Source organism: Salvelinus fontinalis, chromosome 2, assembly GCF_029448725.1.
Source record: "Salvelinus fontinalis isolate EN_2023a chromosome 2, ASM2944872v1, whole genome shotgun sequence".
NCBI classification, from domain to species: Eukaryota; Metazoa; Chordata; class Actinopteri; order Salmoniformes; family Salmonidae; genus Salvelinus; species Salvelinus fontinalis.
The window spans coordinates 47,280,853-47,302,849 of NC_074666.1; the positions used below are offsets into that span (position 1 = coordinate 47,280,853).

The following is a 21,997-nucleotide window of genomic DNA, read 5'->3' on the forward strand; positions in this document are numbered from 1 at the left end:
CACGTTCTGTCTCCTAGAGATGAACGTACTTGTCACGTTCCTGACCTGTTTTCTGTTAGTTTTGTATGTGTTAGTTGGTCAGGACGTGAGTTTGGGTGGGCATTCTATGTTTTCTGTTTCTATGTTTGTTTAAGGGTTGCCTGGTATGGCTCTCAATTAGAGGCAGGTGTTTGGCGTTTCCTCTAATTGAGAGTCATATTAAGGTAGGTTGTTTCACATTGTTTGTTGTGGGTGGTTGTCTCCTGTGTTTGTGTATGTCGTTGCACCACACGGGACTGTTTTCGGTTTGTTTGTATGTTCGTTCTTTTATGTAGTCAGTTTTCCCTGTTCATGCGTTCTTCGTGTTTCATGTAAGTTCGTCGTCCAGGTCTGTCTACATCGTTTATTTGTTTTGTAATTTTCCAAGTGTTTTTTCGTGTTCGTCTTCGTCTTGTTAAATAAATAAATAATGTCATATTCAAACGCTGCGTTTTGGTCAAATCCCTGCTCCTCCTCTTCGGATGAAGAGGAGGAAGAAAGCCGTTACAGTACTTCGGTGCAAAAAGTGCATATCAATCCCAGAACAACAGCAAAGGACCTTGTGAAGATGCTGGAGGAAACAGGTACAAAAGTATCTATATCCACAGTAAAACGAGTCCTATAACGACATAACCTGAAAGGCCGCTCAGTAAGGAAGAAGCCACTGCTCCAAAACCGCCATAAAAAAGCCAGACTACGGGTTGCAACTGCACATGGAGACAAAGACCGTACTTTTTGGAGAAATGTCCTCGGGTCTGATGAAACAAAAATAGAACTGTTTGGCCATAAAAACCATTGTTATGTTTGGAGGAAAAAGGGGGAGGCTTGCAAGACAGAAGAACACTTCCCAACCATGAAGCACAGGGGTGACAGCATCATGTTGTGGGGGTGCTTTGCTGCAGGAGGGACTGGTGCACTTCACAAAATAGATTGCATCATGTGGCAGGAAACTTATGTGGATATATTGAAGCAACATCTCAAGACATCAGTTAGGATGTGGTCTTCCAAATGGACAATGACCCCAAGCATACTTCCAAAGTTGTGGCAAAATGGCTTAAGGACAACAAAGTCAAGGTATTGGAGTGGCCATCACAAAGCCCTGACCTCAATCCCATAGAATATTTGTGGGCAGACCTGAAAAAGCGTGTGCAAGCAAGGAGGACTACAAACCTGACTCAGTTACACCAGCCCTGTCAGGAGGAATGGGCCAAAATTCACCCAACTTATTGTGGGAAGCTTGTGGAAGGCTATCCGAAATGGTTGACCCAAGTTAAACAATTTAAAGGCAATGCTACCAAATACTAATTGAGTTTATGTAAACTTCTGACCCACTGGGAATGTGATGAATGAAATAAAAGAGGAATTAAATCATTCTGTCTCCTATTATTCTGACATTTCACATTCTTCAAATTTTGTGGTGATCCTAACTGACCTAAGACAGGGAATTTTTTACTAGGATTAAATGTCAGGAATTGTGAAAAACTGAGTTTAAATGTATTTGGCTAAGGTGTATGTAAACCTCCGACTTCAACTGTACATGTGTGTGTGTCCGTGTGTGTGTGCGTGTCCTTCAAGGCCTATATCAGTGTGAGGGGGCTCCTTGTGAGATCAAATGTGGAACCCTCCATGTCACGTGGCATCTAACGCCCAGATTGAGGCAGCGAGAAAGGAACAACATCCCTCTCTCTCTGCCTCTTTCTCGTCCACTCTGCCGCTAAGCGAGCAGCCCATAAAATAATGAATCCGGCTCTACGTCCTAAACATGATGGCGATTTTTGTATTATGCTAATTTGATTTAGACTCTGGGGTGTTAATCCAACACAGCACCCTGTTCAACTAAAGCTTCTAAACTGCACTCACCAGCCTTGAGAGAAGGAAGAAGAGTGGAAGCAGAAGAGACACAGAGGGTAGGAAAAGGGAGAGGGAGCACAGAGAGAGGAGGAAAGAGACTAAGAGGGTGGGAAAGACAGAGAGAGAGCACTGAGATAAATAAATCCTGCCTCACTTTGGAAAGTTGAAGGAAGATCTGTTCAAGCAACGCTTCTTCCAGTACTTGATTATGGTGATCTACATGCGGCAGCCTCTGCTTTAAAACCTTTAGATTCAGACTATCATTCAGCACTGCATTTTAGCACTGGGGACGATTTTCGTGCACATCACTGCATTTTGTATAGTTATGTTGGCTGGGAGTCTCTGACTACCAGAAGGGCCCAGCATTGGTTACTTTTTGTAAAGAGGTTCTGCAGAAACTCCCCACTACCTCAGCTCATGTATTAACTGAAGATCCAGACGTTTTCAGACCCACTCTCTAGACTGGCTGGTTCTGGAGGTCCCACGGGTCTCCACTGACCTGGGGAAAAATGCTTTTAGTTTTTATGCCCCCAGCTCATGGGATAGCCTTCAGGACACCTTGAAATTAGGCTCGCTGGTCTCCATTGGACAGTTTATAGTATAAGGGAGGTAATACTATATGTGAGAGTTGTGTTTTTGATGTATTTTGTTGTATTTACTGTATTGTATGTTTCCTTTTCACAGAGCTCCCTTGCAGATAAGACCCTGGTCTCAATGGTGACCCATCCTCCTAAATAAATACCCACTTACACAAGCTTGAATATGCACACACACGCACACGCACACATACATGCACCCACACACACCCTCTCTCGCTCTCTCTCTCTCACTCTCTCTCTCTCTTTAATACCCACATTAACAAGATCAGTGACATAAGGATTAGTCTCCAGCCAGAGGTCACTGAGGAGAGAAATGGGGTGACTCTGACCTAGATGTAGAGGCAGGCTGAGGGAGAGACAAGAGAAAGAGAGACAGAGTTGAGAGGGAGAGTAGAGAGAGAGACAGAGAAGAGAGACAAGAGAGAGAGGTAGAAAGAGAGCACAAAGAAAGGCAGCAGGCAGGTTACCTCCAAATGAGCCCCACGCAAAACAACAACTATCCACTGTGTTTGGGCCAAGCTGCTGCTACTGAGAAGATTTAGACTTGAATAACCTTGGACTCACACACACACACAATCTCCCATGGGAGTATGTTAGTGGAGACAGCACCCCCCAGTGGATCAGGACTGAACCAACATCACTTCTCATGTTGACCTCATGGCCTGTATTCACAAATAGTCTCAGAGTAGGAGTTATGGTCTAGGATCAGTTTTTGCTTTATAATATCACAATGAATAAGATTGTATGGACAGGTAGGACCTAGTCTTAGATCAGCAATCCTACTGAGAGACATTGTATCAATACAGGCCTTGGGCATTTAGACATTTAGGGAGGCAGGTGCAAACAGGGCAGGTGCACAAGACATCCAAATTAATTATTGCCATCTAATTTTGCTGAAAAAAATGCAATCTGATTAGACATCCACATCTCCATAATGGAAGGTGGTAACACTTCCCCCCCAACCCCATCTATTAGCTTAGCTCCAGCAAACCAAGTGACAGGCTGCCATTGTGTTGTTTTCTGCATTAATGAATGGGCCCTTAATACTCTGAATTGTTTAAAGTCATGGTTAACTGGGCAACAAAATCCATTTATAGAGATAATTTGGACATGAAATTTAAAACATGCTTAATGGGGAAGACTAACCTACATTGGTTTCTGTTTCAGTTAAACATTTAATAATATTCGCATTTGTTAGCAGAGACTACTTGAACAAAGTGTGGATTGTAGTCACTGTTTGTCAATAAACTGCTTTCAAGATAAGGGAATAAATATCTAAAAATGTAATTTCTCTGAACTGTCCCTTTATGAGTTCATAGTTGGCACAGGTGGAGAAGATTACTCTTAATCAAAGCCATTTACTGTACAGGTGTGTTTGAATATTGGATAGAAAATTACACAATTGTGAGTCCTTGTTTTGAACAGATCAGTGTCGTAGACACCAAACGGATGAATACAGACCAAATGGGTTAGGGATTAGCTGAATTTGTCCAATAACAAACTCTAGATTTTGTAGCAAAAAAAACCTTTATTATTTACACTAATAAATATGACCCTGGGTTCAAATACTATTTAAAATCATTACAAATACTTTAGCTGTGCTTGATTAAGCTCTCCTGTCGCAATGGAACATGTGGAAAAGTCCCAAACGTGCTCTGCAAACCCTGCAAACCTGGCACCCCAGGCAGGCTTAAGCAAAAGCTCAAAGTATTTGAAAGAGTTTCAAATAGTATAGGAACCCAAGTCAAATACTGTTTGAAGTAATTCCTAGTTATGTTTAAGCCTTTTACAACTGTACATACACGCATTGACAAACACTGACCTCGTTCTACCCCAGATGGTGCTAGAGTCATCCATCCATCTCTAAAGTCACAAATATGGTGACATTTGTTTAAATAGAATAATTTACAGAACGGAAGGTTACGTGATAGTCTTTCATGTCTCAGTGGTGACCTTGAAGTGAATGCCGAAACTCCGGCTTAGGGTCTTAGAGACCTCGTTGTAGTGCATAAAAAAAATATATTTTCACTGTCGGCATGGCGACTGCGCACGCACACACCCACTCTTCCCAACGTCCCCGGGAGAACAGCTATGGTTGAACATCAACTCAATATCTGTATCCTGGAAGTGCAGCCTATGTGTTGTAGCTGAATCCATGGTGCCAAGGGCTACTGTATACATATATACAGAGCAAGGCTCAAAAAATCAACTATCAGACCAGACACAGGCCTTTTACGCTCGTTGCATAGGATCCAGGTGCTGTGTAGATCTATGTAGTCCATATATTATCCATATGACCAGGCTGCCAGGCTTTACGTAGCCTATATGTCCATGACATGTAGCTTCACAGGCGTGAATGAGAGGAGGAGGCCAGCTCGTAGAAGAGCACGTAGGCATCACTGCTGCGGACCTGGCTGGATGACATGGGGCTCACCCTGTAGGGAGGGCGCAGAGAACAAGTGCGTGTTAGTCCGAGCATTGTTATAGACACAGAGATATAGAAATAGAGAGAGATACAGACACAAACACACCGAAAACAGAGCCATTGACTCCGAGTCGTAAAATGTACACCTAGTGGTTGTATGATAATGTTAGGGGGTTATATAGGGTGGAGGGAACATCATGGCGTCATTACATACCTGGAGTCATTGTAGCTGTACCACTCCCCCAGGGCTGGGTTCCTGCAGTAGGCTGTGTAGTGGCCACCCAGCGTGTTCCCAGAGTGGTTGGACACCGCATAGAGATTATACACTGCGTTCACTACACACACACACACACACACACACACACACACACACACACACACACACACACACACACACACACACACACACACACACACACACACACACACACACACACACACACACACACACACACACACACACACACACACACACACACACACACACACACACACACACACAGAGACAGAGACAGAGATTAGTGTTATGTCATTGACATCACTGAGGCCTTCATTCAGTTTCAACAGACACCCCATCATTATTTAAAGACAATGTCTGTTTTAAGCCTGATTTAACAAAGAGGATGGCAAATCTATAGACTATAAAGCAAGTCAGTTGAACTGTGTGTGTGTGTACTGTATGTGCCCTGAGTTCAATGAAGCCAGTTGATCTAGTCAGTCGAACCAGTGCTTATATTAGACCACTCAATAATCAAGAAATGGCACTAAAAGCAATTCTAAAAATATTAAAGTATCTGGAGACAGAGTGCTAGCCTATTTACAGATCTTGTTTCGTCTGTGTGGGTACTACTTACTGCTGTTCTCGGAGGCAAATTCCCTCATGTCCAGCTCTTTGAGGGGGAAGTTGACGTAGGTAGAGAGTTTACTGGTTCGGACGCGGTTCTCTGAGAAGCGCTTGAGGTCTGGGAGACAGGCTCCGTTAAGGACAAGCACATGTACAGCTCGAGCATAGTAGCATAGATACAGTAGCTATTCATAGCATAGCAGCATATATAGATATTGAAGTAGCGTTGAGCTATACCTAGCTTTCATAGCTCAGCTGGCTACTGGGTTAATCCCAGAACCATAGACATTCAATACACTTTTTGAAACATAACATTACAATGATTTTGGCTGCAAAGTTCCTAGAATGAGTTAATTAGAAACAGTTAATTCTAGCTCTGGTTATGCTGTGTTATTGCTACTCTTCTACATCCTATGAAGTTGTACTACTACAAGATTGAGAGTAATTTAATTGTTAGGGGAACCAATGTTGGGGAGGCCAATATGATGTAGCAGAAAGGATACGAAGCACAAGAATCTGGGGGAACTTCTGGATAGTGAACTTCTTAGTGCATTTCCTTCTGGCTTTACACCTGCAACATGTCTGGAGGAAGAGAGGAAGAGAGGGTTTGGTCATTACATGCAGAAACTCACAGTCTCACTCACTCACACACCCACACCAAGAGCAGTAGTCCCTTACCGGTTTTTCATCTCCATCCAGTACATCTTCTTTGGTGAAGAATCGCATGCAGTCTGTCAGACTCACCTCCCCTGAACCTTTCTGCGGACACAAACACCCTCAGTCAGACACAGCTTTCACTGTTTCTTTGTGTGTGTGTGTGTGTGTGTGTGTGTGTGTGTGTGTGTGTGTGTGTGTGTGTGTGTGTGTGTGTGTGTGTGTGTGTGTGTGTGTGTGTGTGTGTGTGTGTGTGTGTGTGTGTGTGTGTGTGTGTGTGTGTGCGTGTGTGTCCATGCCTGCTTGCATGTCTGAGTGTGTACGTGTGTGTGTGTACACTGACCTTAGCGATGGGTAGTGACAAGTCCCAGAATGGATCGAACACTGTGGAGCAGTAACCACACTCACTGCAGGTCAGAGAGCTCTTCAGCTGGCCAACAAACAGATCTACACAGAGAAACACACACACACACGATGATACACATTGGACATTACACACACACACTTGTAATACACACACTTTTTCTCAGTCACTCACCGACCACTTTGCTGTCTTCTCTCTCTAGGTATTTGTTCCACATTTTCTTCCCTTTCTCATTGTCACTGTGGAGGAGACAAACACAGATCCCAGGTGAGTTTACAGTCAAACAAGTTGTCCTCTAGAACAGACACACTCCTCTCTAACATAGATCCTGGGTCAGTTTACGTTAAACAAGCTGTCCTGTAGAACAGACAGATTCCTCTCGAATACAGATCCCAGGTCAGTTTACGGTCAAACAACCTGTACTCTAGAACATACATTCCCCAGCTAGCACATAATGGTCTGAGAACCATATGTTTCTTAGAGCCTGGTGAGAGCGTGGTTGTCCTATGGTTATTTTGCATGCAACCTTCCCACAACTTCCTGGGAATGGTGCAGGATAGTTGCTTGGCTTTTGGAAGATGCTCAGAACATTAAGGGAACTTGACCCCCCCCAGTATTTTCTTGGTATTTCATTACTTTAACAGAACGTTTCCCATAAGTTCAAACATGGCTACATTTCATTTACATTTTTGTACTGTTCTAGGAACGTTCTCCAACTGGTTTGACATTGTGAATGTTCTGAAATAGTTCAAAGAACATTAAGATACAACCCACTGTGCACACACTGGTTGAATCAATGTTGTTTCCATTTTATTTATTTTTATTTTTTTACCTTTATTTAACTAGGCAAGTCAGTTAAGAACAAATTCTTATTTTCAATGACGGCCTAGGAACAGTGGGTTAACTGCCTGTTCAGGGGCAGAACGACAGATTTGTACCTTGTCAGCTCGGGGATTTGAACTTGCAACCTTCCGGTTACTAGTCCAACGCTCTAACCACTAGGCTACCCTGCCACTAGGCTACCCTGCCGCCCGTTGTTTCCATTTCATTGAAATTACGTTGAACCAACGTGGAATAGACGTTGAATTGACGTCTGTGCCCAGTGGGAATGTTCTTCTGTGGGAATTTCAGTACTTCAGCATGTTTCCTAATGATTCTATTTAAAGTAATGTTCTCAAATCGTTAAGAAACAATGTTCTTCCGTAGGAATTTCAGTACCTCAGCATAACTTTTTCTGCAGGTTTACTCATGGTTATATTTAAAGTTATGTTCTAAGAAACAACGTTCTTCTGTGGGGATTTCAGTACTTCAGCAGAACGTTTTCTGCATGCTTCTATTTAAAGTAATGCTCTCAGAACATTAAGAAAACATTCCATAAAAAACACAAAAAAAACATTTTCATAATGTTATTGAAAAACATATACATTCTGTTCTGTGTCAAAAAAAAACTCTATCCTCTTCTTGTTAAGTGTATTCAGGTGATATTAATGACTTTGTGTTTCCTTTGAAATAGGGTCCGTTTGAATGGACTAAAATGAACAGCATTGTATGCGTAAAAAAACATGGCATGCTAACTAATTCCATGGATAGAGAACAGAAAATCATAGGTTAATGCCTAAGCAAATTCATTTCCATGTGTCCTATCAGTGCTTGGAGCTCAAAATCGTTAACCCAAACTAAGCTAGCAGTGTTATTAAAAGTCTTATTGAAACATGTTCTCAGAATGTTATTTAATTACCTACAAATAACCTATCATTTCCATTCTCAGAACGTTAATAAAACCTTCCAGGAAAACTTTCAGGGAACCATAGTAAAACATTCTCAGAACCCCCCTGAAACGTAAAAATGGATGTTCCCAGAACAGGTTAAATTTTCACTTAAAAACAAAATATGATTCCCCTGTCAGGAAGCCATACGTTTCGTTCACAGAACCAACGGGAAACCAAAAACGTACATTCCCACAACTTCCAAGGAACCAAATGTGCTAGCTGGGTCCTCTCTAACACAGATCCCAAGTGAGTTTACAGTCAAACAAGCTGTCCTCTACAACAGACACACTCCTCTTTAATACAGATAGGTTTAAACTGGGGCACCCATTCTTGGTAAAAAAAGCACTTAAAGACATGCTCTGGTACTTTGCTGACTAGTAAGTCTTTTTGAAACCTGCAGCTTTGGGCTGTATGTGGCAATGTGTAGTTCATGCATGCATAATCTGTTAACAGAATTACTGACTTACTTCAATTAGCCACGAAATACCTAGTTTGAAAGCAACTGTTTTCTGGAGGCTGTCCTACGCCATTTTCCCTACATTTACCCCCACGTGGGTCAGCCCCCCTAGCAATTCTAGTTACAGCCTCTCGCCATTTGAGTGAGAGCTAGCAAGATGCACACAGTAGAGGAGAGAGAGAGCAATGACGTGTTACACATATCAACACATTTGTGAAGTAGTGTACAATTTTCAGGGACCACTTTTTGCTCTTGTGCGCTACTTTCAGAACTACTGGCTAAAAGGTATACAAAAGTACCAGAGAATATCTTTAACCAATAAAACATGACTCATTACAAAGGCAGTTAACTGCCTGAATATCATGAGGCATGTCTAGGCATGTCTAATCCTAGGAGAACAGGTCAGGTTCATTATCTACTAGGCACACACTGGTTGAATCAACATTTTTTCCACGTCATTTTAATGAAATGACGTAGAACCAACTTGGAATAGACGTTGAATTAGTGTCTGTGCCCAGTGGGTAGGCACCAAACAGAAGGAAACGGACTGAAACGGTAAGGGACTACCCAGGCTTGTCCACTAAGAAACGCTGATTTTCCTTGTCCTTTTCAAAACGGTTAAAACTACTGAACATGCCCCTGGGTTGGTGCTACAGCAGGTGAGACTTACGAGAGGTGGTCAATGTCCTCGGCCGGGAGCCTGGGCCTCACTGTGACCCTGTTGACCTCGTTGTGAAGGCCGTCCAATAGGAAACGCAGGAACTCCTGAGCGTCCTGCTGACTAGAGGAGAGAGAGAGAAAGATATTTCATTTCAAAAGCTTTCCTTTTCAACCACAAAATAAGAAATGAAAGATATTAACATACATTAATGCCTTACTGGGAAAGGGAGAGAGAGCGAGATGCCGTTCTTAATAGCTAACACTAATTTATGAACTCGCGTTCTCACGGCACACGTATGACCATAGAAATATAATTACTAGAACAGACCACAGCCTTTTTCTGAATTAACCTACTTGTATCCCACAAATTTGGGCGCGTATCTCTGGATCTGGGTCTTGAAGTCTGAGGGACTGATGGCCTCGCTGCTGACTGACGTCCATAGGGTCTGAGTGAGTTTGGCAAACTCTGTGTGTGTGTGTGTGTGTGTGTGTGTGTGTGTGTGTGTGTGTGTGTGTGTGTGTGTGTGTGTGTGTGTGTGTGTGTGTGTGTGTGTGTGTGTGTGTGTGTGTGTGTGTGTGTGTGTGTGTGTGTGTGTGTGTGTGAGAGAGAGAGAGAAAGAGACGGGGAGACCGAGCGAGAGAGAGACAGGGGAAAGAAAATAAGACCACTTTTAGAGCCCTTGTACTGTGAAGCAGAGGTCACATTGCAGGGGAGAGGAGCCATGTGAAGAATAACAATCAGGTAGCAGACAGACCTTAGCTACTGTTCAAATGTTAATCATTTCCAAACCGTGTGTGTGTGTGTGTGTGTGTGTGCTTGCGCAGAATAGCTCCTATAAATTTCAAATCAATTTACGACACAATCTGTCCAAGTATTAAGCATAGAGGTTATGTTACACATTGGAGGTCAGTATTATAGTGTCCCCAGGTGGTTCTGGAAATATTCTTAGGATGATAATGATGCTGCATAATCATGGTTAGTGCTTCTTTACACAATGTTGTCCTAAGGGAAATAATGGATTCTTATTATGTTTTATTACCAAATAGTCCACACTGGTCCACTTCCAACCTTTTCAGAATTTGACAGCTGGTAACGTCCTAATGTTATTCTAACAATGCACTTCACACTCAGGCTTAAGTAAAGTGCTCCTAGTTGGATCAGTAGTGTGCCTTACCCTCCATGAGAGCGGCCTTGGCCCTGCAGTTGTTGTTGAGGTCGGTGCGGTGCGTGTTCCTCAGACAGTAGTCCCTCAGGTCAGGAGTGTTGCTCAGACACTGCAGGATTGAGTTCATGAAACACTACACCAGGACAGAGAGAGAGGGGATAGACGACATCAGATCCACTATAAACCAGACCAGACATAAACACAGTGTACAAACAGACTCGTGTGTTAGTGATTGAAGTAATGGTTTACTCACTGTGTTGCCGAGGTTTCTCAGTCCCACCAGGCCTTGAGGACTCTTGGAGTTCTTTTGAGGCAAAGAAAGAGAGACGCGGGTTAGAGCACAGCAGAAATCTTTCTTCACTCAGTCACACTATGGTACATGACAACTTACAAGAACATGGGACCAAACACGAGGTCACCAGTTTAAGCCTGCTCTTGTGAGTCAGGAAATAGAACCCTCTATCCAGTGAATACTGAAAGAAACTGGTGGTATTACTATTTACCCCCACGGAGTTAGACCTTAGTCATGGTATATTGGCCATATACCACACCCCCTCAGGCCTTATTGCTTAATTATACACAGTGCGTGAACTGTATGGCCTTTGATGACAGTAGTGTACACTGACATGTTGGATGTTCACTGGAGTGGTGTAACGTTGTCTGAAGGGTATGGTAGTACTATAGTAACAGTGGGGTATTACTACGGTGTAAGCACATAGAGCTGGGATGAGAATAGTCGGCATACTGAACATATGACAGCGTCTGGCGGCGTATACCGCATTCCGCATGTGTGCGAGAGCCTCCCGGGGCTGTGTGATACACTCACACGGGTTGTCACCCTGCCACACGGATCACATATGACATAGTATCACTGGAGGAATCTGCCACTGCTCTGCTAATCATTGCCATTCCGCAAAGTAACACCGCCACCAACAGGCTCCTATCGCATGGTGATGTCACAGACCCTTTTTGATTTGTATTTATTTAACTAGGCAAGTCAGTTAAGAACAAATTCTTATTTACAATGACGGCCGAGGAACAGTGCCTTGTTCAGGGGCAGAACGACAGATTTTTACCTCGTCGGCTCAGGGATTCGATCTAGCAACCTTTCGGTTACTGGCCCAACGCTCTAACCACTAGGCTACCTGCCGCCCTTGAGGTGTTAACTTTATAGCAGCCCACGTGATAGAATTCACAGGGCGATGTGCCCTGGGTAAGAGAGTGAGTATCCCTACAACTACTATGTTGGTTTTGATGGAATGGATCTCAATTATTTAACATTTACTGTACGGAGACATCGACTGTACACATGACTAGGTAATTCAGCAATTAACTGTCCCTATTCAATCCCATTCATATGAATACTGGGTTAAGCATAAACCTAAATTCTACACTGTATAGACTATAGAGACTTAGCTTGTGTCAGTGTCAATACTGTCACCACACATACACTACATGGCATAAAGTATAGGGACACCCATTCAAATTAGTGGATTTGGCTATTTCAGCACACAGCCATGCAATCTCCACAGACAAATATTGGCTGTAGAACGGCCCGTATTGAAGAGTTCAGTGACTTTCAACGTGGCACCGTCATGGATGCCACGTTTCCAACAAGTCAGTTCGTCAAATTTCTGCCTGGTAAAGCTGCCCCGGTCAACTGTAAGTGCTGTTTGTGAAGTGGAAACGTCTAAGAGCAACAACGGCTCAGCCGCAAAGTGGTAGGCCACACCGCCGAGTGCTGAAGCATGTAGCGCGTAAAAATCATCTGTCCTCGGTTGCAACACTCACTCCAGAGTTCAAAGCTGCCTCTGGAAGCAATGTCAGCACAAGAACTGTTCGTTGGGAGCTTCATGAAATGGGTTTCCATGGTCGACCAGCCGCACACAAGCCTAAGATCACCATGCGCAATGCCAAGCGTCAGCTGGAGTGGTGTAAAGCTTGGAGCAGTGGAAACACATTCTCTGGAGTGATGAATCACACTTCACCTGCTGGCAGTCCGACAGATGAATCTGGGTTTAGCAGATGTCAGGAGAACGTTATCTGGCCAAATGCATAGTGCCAACTGTAAAGTTTGGTGGAAGAGAAATAATGGTCTGGAGCTGTTTATCATGGTTTGAGCTAGGCCCCTTAGTTCCAGTGAAGGGACATCTTAAAGCTACAGCATACAATGACATTCTAAATGATTCTGTGCTTCCAGCTTTGTAGCAAAAGTTTGGAGAAAGGCCTTTCCTGTCTCAGCATGACAATGCCCCCGTGCACAAAGTCTAACCTTACGGGAACCCACTAGACAGACCAGGTCTTCCTTGAATACTGGGTTAAGCCATAAGCATATAGTTGCTTTACTGTATACACTATAGACTTTTAATATAATTGTACATTACATTAATCAATCAAATGTATTAATAAATCCCTTTTTACATCAGCAGGTCACAAAGTGCTATACAGAAACATAACATTTTAATAATTTAGCTGACGCTCTTATCCGAGCAACTTACAGTTAGTGCATTCATCTTAAAATAGCTAGGTGAGACAACCACATATCACAGTCGTAGTAAGCTACATTTACCCCCCACCATCAGCCATAATGTATTAACATAATCTTCCCTGAATACTGGGTTACACCAGTTCCGGGTTAAGATGGGTTAATGGATAATGTTGCTTTTCCAAGCTAACTGCTACATGTAACCTACTGTATACGATGTCCCCGTAATACACATTGCTGTATAGAGTGTCCCCGTAATACACATTGCTGTATACAGTGTACCCGTAATACACATTGCTGTATACAGTGTACCCGTAATACACATTGCTGTATTAGAGGGACATTTCAGGGAATTAGAAATTCTTGGAAGTTACATATTAATATTACATATTCCTCTAGTATTCTAGCTAGGCTAGTCCAGATTGAAGTGGAGGGTTTGGTGAAAGTGCATCGGTGCATCTGCTGACGAATGAAACACCTACGGGAGGCTCACCCGCCTGACGCCACAGCTGACAGGACTGGGGTGGCATCACACGTGCATGTGGGTACAGTATAAACACAAACAGTCAGGCACACACAGGCCTAAAAGGAACATGCGTACACACACACACACACACACACACACACACACACACACACACACACACACACACACACACACACACACACACACACACACACACACACACACACACACACACACAGTGAATGAAGTAGAAACAGCAGTCAGATACATGTGAGTCAGTGACTATCTCCTGTCCCACCCCAAACCACTCTACATACTGTACAGTATGTAGCACCACAATGCCACTTCTCACACCCATACAGGTACCAAATTCCTCATACTTCTTTCTCATAGTTCACTTTCCACTGGTAGAGCAGTGCAGGCACTGACTAAAGGCCAAATTCATTGAGCTGGAGTGTGAGTACTGAGTACAGACAGTGCTGCTTTACATGGCCCTTCAGAGAGCGTGTCTGGGCCCACTCCTCATCGTTAGCGCTGAGACGGACCATATGGCTTGAGCCACATGCACAGGTCAGTTTCTCACACCCTGGGTAGAAATAACACCAGCGCCAGGGACACTGTTACAGTGATTACTGAGGAGAGGCCTGTAGAGAATGGGCTCTATTGGCATGTGGCTCACTCAGAACATGGAGGGGGGTCCAACAATAAAGGGCCCTAATTGGCTAACGGCCCATCTGTTCTGAGGAGGCAGATATTCCATTGGTTGGCACAGGTTGAAAGTGTAAGAGTGGGGAGAACGCTGTGTTCTCCAACCTTGCTTTGCAGGACTAGTCACAGCCAAACAACTTGTGACTGGGCGCACACACGCACGCGCACACACACAAAACCCGTTTCATAGCTCTCTCATACACACTCATACCCACATAAAGTTGGCATATGGTGCACCACCCAGCAGCCACACCGTAGGCAGACTGTACTGCTCATACCAATAAGACTAAAAACGGTGGTGGATAAAGCATTGATAACGTATTAGAACCATTGATAATGTTGTCAAAGCAGCAATAATGTTGCATTACGGTTCTGCGATGCTTGTCACTGTGATGGTGCTGACGTAGGAACATTCTGCTCTCTAGATGTCCCCCGTAAAGGACATCCATATCTTTAGGCCCTCAGCCCATTGTGAGGACCCATGCACCCACAGCTTACTGTACAGTACATGAGATAAGACGAGACATTCTTGGAGACACGGGCTGACATTCCTTATCTATTGGTGTTCGTTCAAAGTCGTAAAGCAACGTCACGCCCCTAATTGTTAGGCCAAATGGTCAAATGGTGATAACAGTGTTCTCGATACCCTATCGTGTGTTGAGGTTATGTAACAATAGGCAAAATCAGGTCATCTTCACCCACAAGTGCTGATGGGACTTTCCTCTATCAACCAGGGAACACGATGAGGTAAAACAGTGTTCTTTGTCAAGTGTATACTGCGGTACGTTTGACTTTCAAGGGCTAAGCAGCAGTCACTGAGGGCAATGATTATGAATGGTGGTTTGTTTGGTGTTTCATTGCGAGGTTTTGTGTTGAGAACTTGACTGATAGAAGGAACGATAGACAGGGTGCTATAGGGCATTGTGGGCCTTTGGTTTGTCCACTAGGGGTCATCCTGTCATTTCCTCAGTTATTCATGTAAGGATTAACCAGCCGGTATTCATAAAGGGTCTCGGAGTAGGAGTGCTGATCTAGGATCAGTTCCCCCATGTCCATGTAATCTTATTCCGTATGATAAGAAAAGCTAAACTAATCCTAAATCAAAATCGTACTCAGACGCTTGATACATACGGACCCTGTCTATGTTGTGGTATGTTATACAGGTCTTTAGGCCTACATATATGCTATTTAAAAAACACATATTATTTGAAGAACGACTTTAAAGTACTGTGTAGTGTTAACATTGATGTGGCACGGACTATTATCTTTTTTCTTTAGGCCTAATTCTTCTCCTTTCAGTAGACTATAGTGCATGTTGCATTGGAGTTTCAGAAGGGAAAGGCACACATTTGTCCCGTCACTAATTCTCTGTACTGTACAGTGTAGCCTACATTCAGGGCCAAAAAAGCACAGCTGGAAGGGAAGAAAGCAGGCCTACATTATGTGCATTACGGCCGGCGATGCACGCACTCAGTTTAGAGCAGTGGTTCCCAATCTTTTGCTGTTACTGCTGTCGTTACTTCCCAGAGTAACCCAGGGGGTCGTGGTTGAGAAACGCTTGTGTACAGGATGCTCTGTAAGAACTGCTAAACTGCAGATTTATGTAACCAAATCAGCCGCACGAGATTACAGTAAATTGACAGGCAGGCAGCTGTTTCGAGCACTGTTTTCAGATGCCCGATGACTTGAACATAATGTGAAACTATTCTTATTGGATCGAAACGATTGCTATTGAATGCTGGCTGTCATACCATATTTGGATCCACATTTGTTAACAATGCAACAACCTTGAGCCTATATTGGCCTGTGTAGGATGACAACATTCCACCACACAAAAGTGTAACTCTATTATTTTATATTATCACGGGTGTCGAAATAACGTGTAACTTTTTTTGGAGAGGATGAAGGCTTGCCTATTCGACCTACAGGTGCAGAATTTAAGTTAGCCTTGCTTCACTTTTGCTTTGGCAAATCAATAACTAAGCCACGGACCCGTCAAGATTCCAAGTTCCAACGTGGAAAGTGTAGTTTAATGGGCTCAAACTCTAAAAGCAATTTCATAACACATTTAATCTGTTGCTGACAGGGTAAGTGATATTGTTACGTAAGTAGCTGCCAACATGATCCTTTCCTGAGGTGTATGTTGTTGATGGAAATGTCGCCTGTAACTAAAACAAATCTATCCAATGATAAATGGAAATATGAAATAGGCCCGTAAACCTAATATCAAAAATCGTCTGACAATATATTCGCTCAGTCACAATTTGGGCACCGGCTACCTGAATATGCATTTGCTTGCATACCGAATAGGCGCACTCACCTTGGCTTGATTAATAAGAAGACCCACAAATGTGGACACCAACATTGAGCGCGACATTGGAGGACTCTTCCTGCGCAGGTCCGTCTTTATGAAGGGGAATGCGGTGACCGGCGGCTCCTCGGGCACGGTGACGGTATACGACTGTCGCATACTAGGCATGATGGCGGTGTAGGCTACGGTCTATACAGCAGACGATACAATCAATTAGAGGTGGCGATGCTGAAAAGTTGTCTACCGCGGGTGCAACAGTAGCTGGTCCCTGTGTAACGTGGTTGCACTTGGTAAGGAAAATGTTCTTCTCATCGAGGACAAGGTGTTCAATTAATCCTTCGAAACACTTTTAATGATCAAATAAAACAGGCGTTGATGATCAATTGTCGCGATTTGCAGTCCGTCAGAAGTGAGACAACCCTATAGATCAGGTAGTCAAGCCTATATACTAGCCTTTATTTATAAATAAACAGAAACATATAGGCCCCAACCGGCACTTTGCCTACCAGAATAACATTAGACCCCAAACTCAATCTGGAATATCACTGCCTGCAGACTGAGGCCGATTCGATTGCATAAGGTTCCACCTCTCTCAGTGTGGGTTGAATAAACTAGAGTCGGTGTGCAGTGCCTTTTCGTTTTACTACACAGCACACGCCCCCTCGGACTCAGTAGACGTCACGAAGTATCTCATGCTTGTCGAGACGTCAAACAGCAGAGGACGAGACGTTCTCCCCATTCACAGAGGAGGATGAAAGCGGAGAGGATGAGTGAGAGGAGGGTGGTGGAAATGCATGATATACTCGTCCGTCTATAATAATATTGCAATTTCGCTGACGCTTTTATCCAAAGCTACTTACTGTCATGCGTACATTTTACGTTTGTCGGTCTCTATATAGATACATTTTTCCATCCATATATTTTTATACTTTGCCTCACAGCATTTGTTTCTTCCACCTTGACATGTGAATTTAGCTTGACAATATAATGCATAATATCAGTGTAATGTCATAAGTAAAACCAATAACATGATATGACAAGCATTATGTCATGCTTATGGCATTATGTCAATCAAAAGTCAATAACGTCCAACGAGTGTTGCTTGAGCTAACTAAAGCAACAGTTGGTCCTAGCTCAAGCATTGCCATGCGTTTCTCTAGAATATTGTGAATGAATGACAAAACTGGGTCGCATTCACTAAGGAGCAAACAGCGCGAAACAGGGAGGGCCTACCTAGATCTGACCAATAAGAAACGTTGTTTTCATTTTCCGTTATAGAACGTGTTGCTACGGCGTACAGTAATGAATACGACCCTGGGGTACAGTAAGAGCAATGTAACACATTACCCAATCAAACCTTTTCCCTGGATCTGAGATATTTTTTTATGCAAGCAGATTTTTGGCATCGCAGGGTTGTGCTCATTAAGGCACACAGTCGAAAAGGGTTTTGCAACCGTAAACGAAAATTAGCTTTCCAGTCTAGGTATTCCCTTCCCCGTTTTCTGCCATTTGGGGTCCAATGAACTCGACCCTACTCCTAATTGGCCCATCATAACTCTACAGTCACATTCAATCTGTACGCAGAATAATACCAGCTAGAGGGGGTGTTAAGAAAAAGTAATACATCCACTCTCAAAACATAAACAGGAAACCCAACAACCAAACACAGCTCCATAATCGTACGAAAGCAAAGTGTCGCTTTTCGCCGCATCATTACGTAAGCAGCGTGGAACTGACCCGCTCCCTGAGAATCAGTGCATTCCTCTTATGAAACGCCACTCACGTAAGGTTGGGAATTATGGTCTAAAAATCATATATTGATTTTTCTCAAAGTTATGTGCGATTCACGATATATATCTCGATGTAAGTGTTCTCTAAATAAGCTTTTTGTACAATTAAAGGTAAAATACGCTGCATTGCAAATAGTCAGCAATAATATAATAAACTCAGGGATTGTGAAATTATACCTAGGCTAAATATGAGCCTTCCACAACCATAAGACCCACTAATGATGTAATTATTTTATAAAAAATAGATTAATCTGCTTTTTTGAAATAATCACTGATCTGGCATTCAAGTCTGTCTATTAAAATGCCTTTTTTGTAAAAAATAAATAAAATAATTACCACTGGGGGAAATGGCTAAAATATCATAACATGGTATTTAAAAATAGTTTGACAGTATTTTATGTTTTTGAATAATAAAAGTTCTACATTTGCTTTATGAGTAATGCATGACCCTAGGGTGGCAACACATACATTCTAAGTGATTTCAATGGGTCTTTCTCCATTCTGATTGTTTTATACTGTTCAATTCAACCCAAAATAATTTCCTGCACTCATTTTAGATAATTTCCACACTGTCACATAGGGCTGCACAATATGGGCAAAATGCTGAGGCCTTATTTGTAATCCAATGTTGCAATTGCGATTTGACGTGCGATTTACTTTTTATTTTATTTTGTTAATTTTTTTTTGAATGTGTGTGAATTGTTGGAATCATGGAAATATGTTTATTTTAATTCTTTAGTTAGAATATAAATAATTGTGGGCAATTTGAATACAGTGCTGTTTGACATGACAACGAATGAAAATGACAGGAAGGAGTTATTGTGACAGGGTAGGAACCAAAGTGTTGGTCAGTGTTTCCTAGGGGTCCCTATAATCTTTGGCTACATGAAATGTTTCTTCATGCAGCCAAAATATTTATGCTTCGCCTATTCTCTTTGATTTAGAAGATACTGTTGCACAAACAGCATACTGATTTAGGCCTACACCATCACTGGTTTCAGGCTGTATTAGTCAGAGCAAACGTAGCTAGCTAAGTACACTGCTCAAAAAAATAAAGGGAACACTTAAACAACACAATGTAACTCCAAGTCAATCACACTTCTGTGAAATCAAACTGTCCACTTAGGAAGCAACACTGATTGACAATACATTTCACATGCTCTTGTGCAAATGTAAAAGACAAAAGGTGGAAATTATAGGCAATTAGCAAGACACCCCCAATAAAGGAGTGGTTCTGCAGGTGGTGACCACAGACCACTTCTCAGTTCCTATGCTTCCTGGCTGATGTTTTGGTCACTTTTGAATGCTGGCGGTGCTTTCACTCTAGTGGTAGCATGAGACGGAGTCTACAACCCACACAAGTGGCTCAGGTAGTGCAGCTCATCCAGGATGGCACATCAATGCGAGCTGTGGCAAGAAGGCTTGCTGTGTCTGTCAGCGTAGTGTCCAGAGGATGGAGGCGCTACCAGGAGACAGGCCAGTACATCAGGAGACGTGGAGGAGGCCGTAGGAGGGCAACAACCCAGCAGCAGGACCGCTACCTCTGCCTTTGTGCAAGGAGGAGCACTGCCAGAGCCCTGCAAAATGACCTCCAGCAGGCCACAAATGTGCATGTGTCAGCATATGGTCTCACAAGGGGTCTGAGGACCCCCCCCCCGGCCAATGAGTGGGAGTTGGCAGCTCTGTAATCATTTTAGCCAATTTAGATCCAATTGGTAGCTAACAAGGTAGACCAGTTGACTTGTTATAAACACGCCCTTCTGTCCGTCTGCAACAGTTTGAACAGAATGCTAGCATGCCCATTTTGTTCAGATGTTGAAATGTCGAGTGGCCATCCGTATTTCTCCGAATGAGAACGCCTTGCCAATTCGTTATATATTTGTGTTTTATGCTTTAACACAGACTAGACAAATAATATAACAGTATTTGGCTAAAATGCTGCTAGCGGTCCGTTTTATCTCAATGCCGCACGCAATAAACTGAAAATACATTTTCCAGAATCAATGTTCATTGATACTCCCGTTTTTGTAGGTTCTGGTCGGCGCGCAATTTGAGTCTCAATATGTTTCGGAATCCATATGACTGATTCTGTTGGATCAAACCGCAAATGCAATTAGTGAGTTGAAACCGCTTGTCAGAGAGGAAGAAGTGATCTCTCATCTTGGTTGTTGTGAGTGGCAGGAGGAGGGACTTGGTGTGTGTGTGTGTGTTAATGGAAAGGTGCACACGGACAGAGACCTGTATATAATGGAGAGATGCTCATGTCTCCACCCTAACAATGGGAGTCGTTGTCCCAACGGCGGGAAGGCAGGATACAAGTATATGTCCAAAATAAGCCCATAGAAACATTGGGTAAATTTTGTACAGAGTTAGGCGAGAGTAAAACCTCTCGCTTCGCCTCTTCCCCTCTGACACAGCACAGAAGGAGCGAAGGAGACGAGACCAAAAATACAACATGAGAATAAGTGTACATAAACGCTCGTAAATGTACAAATAAAACTCGATTCATGCAATACAGGCATCTGAAATATCGCACAATAAAACATTCAAATTATTTCGATATATCGCCCAGCCATACACTTAAGCGTTATTATAAAGAACTACGATAAACTGTGTTTACTAGCAGTCTAGAGGGCAGGGTCATAATATGACATATAGCACCTGCTCCAGATATGTATGTAATAGGGGTTAGATATTGAAATATCAGATATTATCATCATCAATAAAGTTCTGTTCGAACTCAACAGCCTGGCACAGTACGGAAGCAGATATTTGAACAGTGTTGAGTGTATCTTACACATGTCATTGAGTGACAGCGATTGATTGTGAAAAGGCTGCACAGCCCTTAGCTGTGGTTTATTGGCCATATACACCTTCTTGGGCCTTATTGCTTAAATATAACACACCGCCTAAGGGCTGTTCTTAGCACGACGCAACGTGGAGTGCCTGAACAAAGCCAATAGCCGTGGTATATTGGCCATATATCAATACAGGTGTGCCAAGCTTGTAGCCTCATACCCAAAAAGACTCAAGGCTGTAATCGCTGCCAAAGGTGCTTCAACAAAGTACTGAGTAAATGGTCTGATAACTGTATGTAAATGTAATATGTCTGTTTGTTTTTAAATTAATTAAATTTGCAAAAATGTCTAAAGGCCTGTTTTTGCTTTGTCATTATGGGGTATTGTGTGTAGATTGATGATGTGCTGTAACCTAACAAAATCTGGAAATATATATTTTCCAAATGCACTGTATGCTATAAATTTATTCCACTATCACCCTATCAGTGAGGTATCTGTGTACATCAGATGTGTAACACAGAATAGGTTTTAATAGTGGGAAGCAGTTACCGAGATTTATCGGACAGACAGCACATCTCAGTATGGAGCTCAGTTCACAATGCATGCATCATCTCATCAGCTGGTAACCTTTT

The 21,997-nt window shown here is 42.9% G+C and overlaps 1 protein-coding gene across 3 annotated transcripts in view; it reads right to left on the reverse strand.

The window, feature by feature from the left end:
* Window positions 1–3,976: 3,976 nt before the first annotated feature.
* LOC129819949 (ubiquitin carboxyl-terminal hydrolase 2-like) overlaps window positions 3,977–21,997 on the reverse strand; it is a 42,358-nt gene continuing 24,337 nt past the window's right edge. For 2 of the 3 annotated variants that reach the window (XM_055876693.1, XM_055876684.1), the window contains 11 exons: window positions 11,061–11,111; window positions 10,817–10,940; window positions 9,996–10,107; window positions 9,652–9,762; window positions 6,930–6,994; window positions 6,735–6,838; window positions 6,416–6,496; window positions 6,241–6,319; window positions 5,748–5,855; window positions 5,108–5,228; window positions 3,977–4,903 (listed from right to left, as the gene is read on the reverse strand). In XM_055876693.1, coding sequence (XP_055732668.1) covers window positions 4,813–4,903; window positions 5,108–5,228; window positions 5,748–5,855; window positions 6,241–6,319; window positions 6,416–6,496; window positions 6,735–6,838; window positions 6,930–6,994; window positions 9,652–9,762; window positions 9,996–10,107; window positions 10,817–10,940; window positions 11,061–11,111 — 1,047 coding nt within the window. In that variant the 3' untranslated portion in view covers window positions 3,977–4,812. Of the gene's footprint in view, window positions 4,904–5,107; window positions 5,229–5,747; window positions 5,856–6,240; window positions 6,320–6,415; window positions 6,497–6,734; window positions 6,839–6,929; window positions 6,995–9,651; window positions 9,763–9,995; window positions 10,108–10,816; window positions 10,941–11,060; window positions 11,112–16,786; window positions 17,401–21,997 lie in introns of those variants that run through there. The other variant, XM_055876702.1, reaches the window with a different exon arrangement.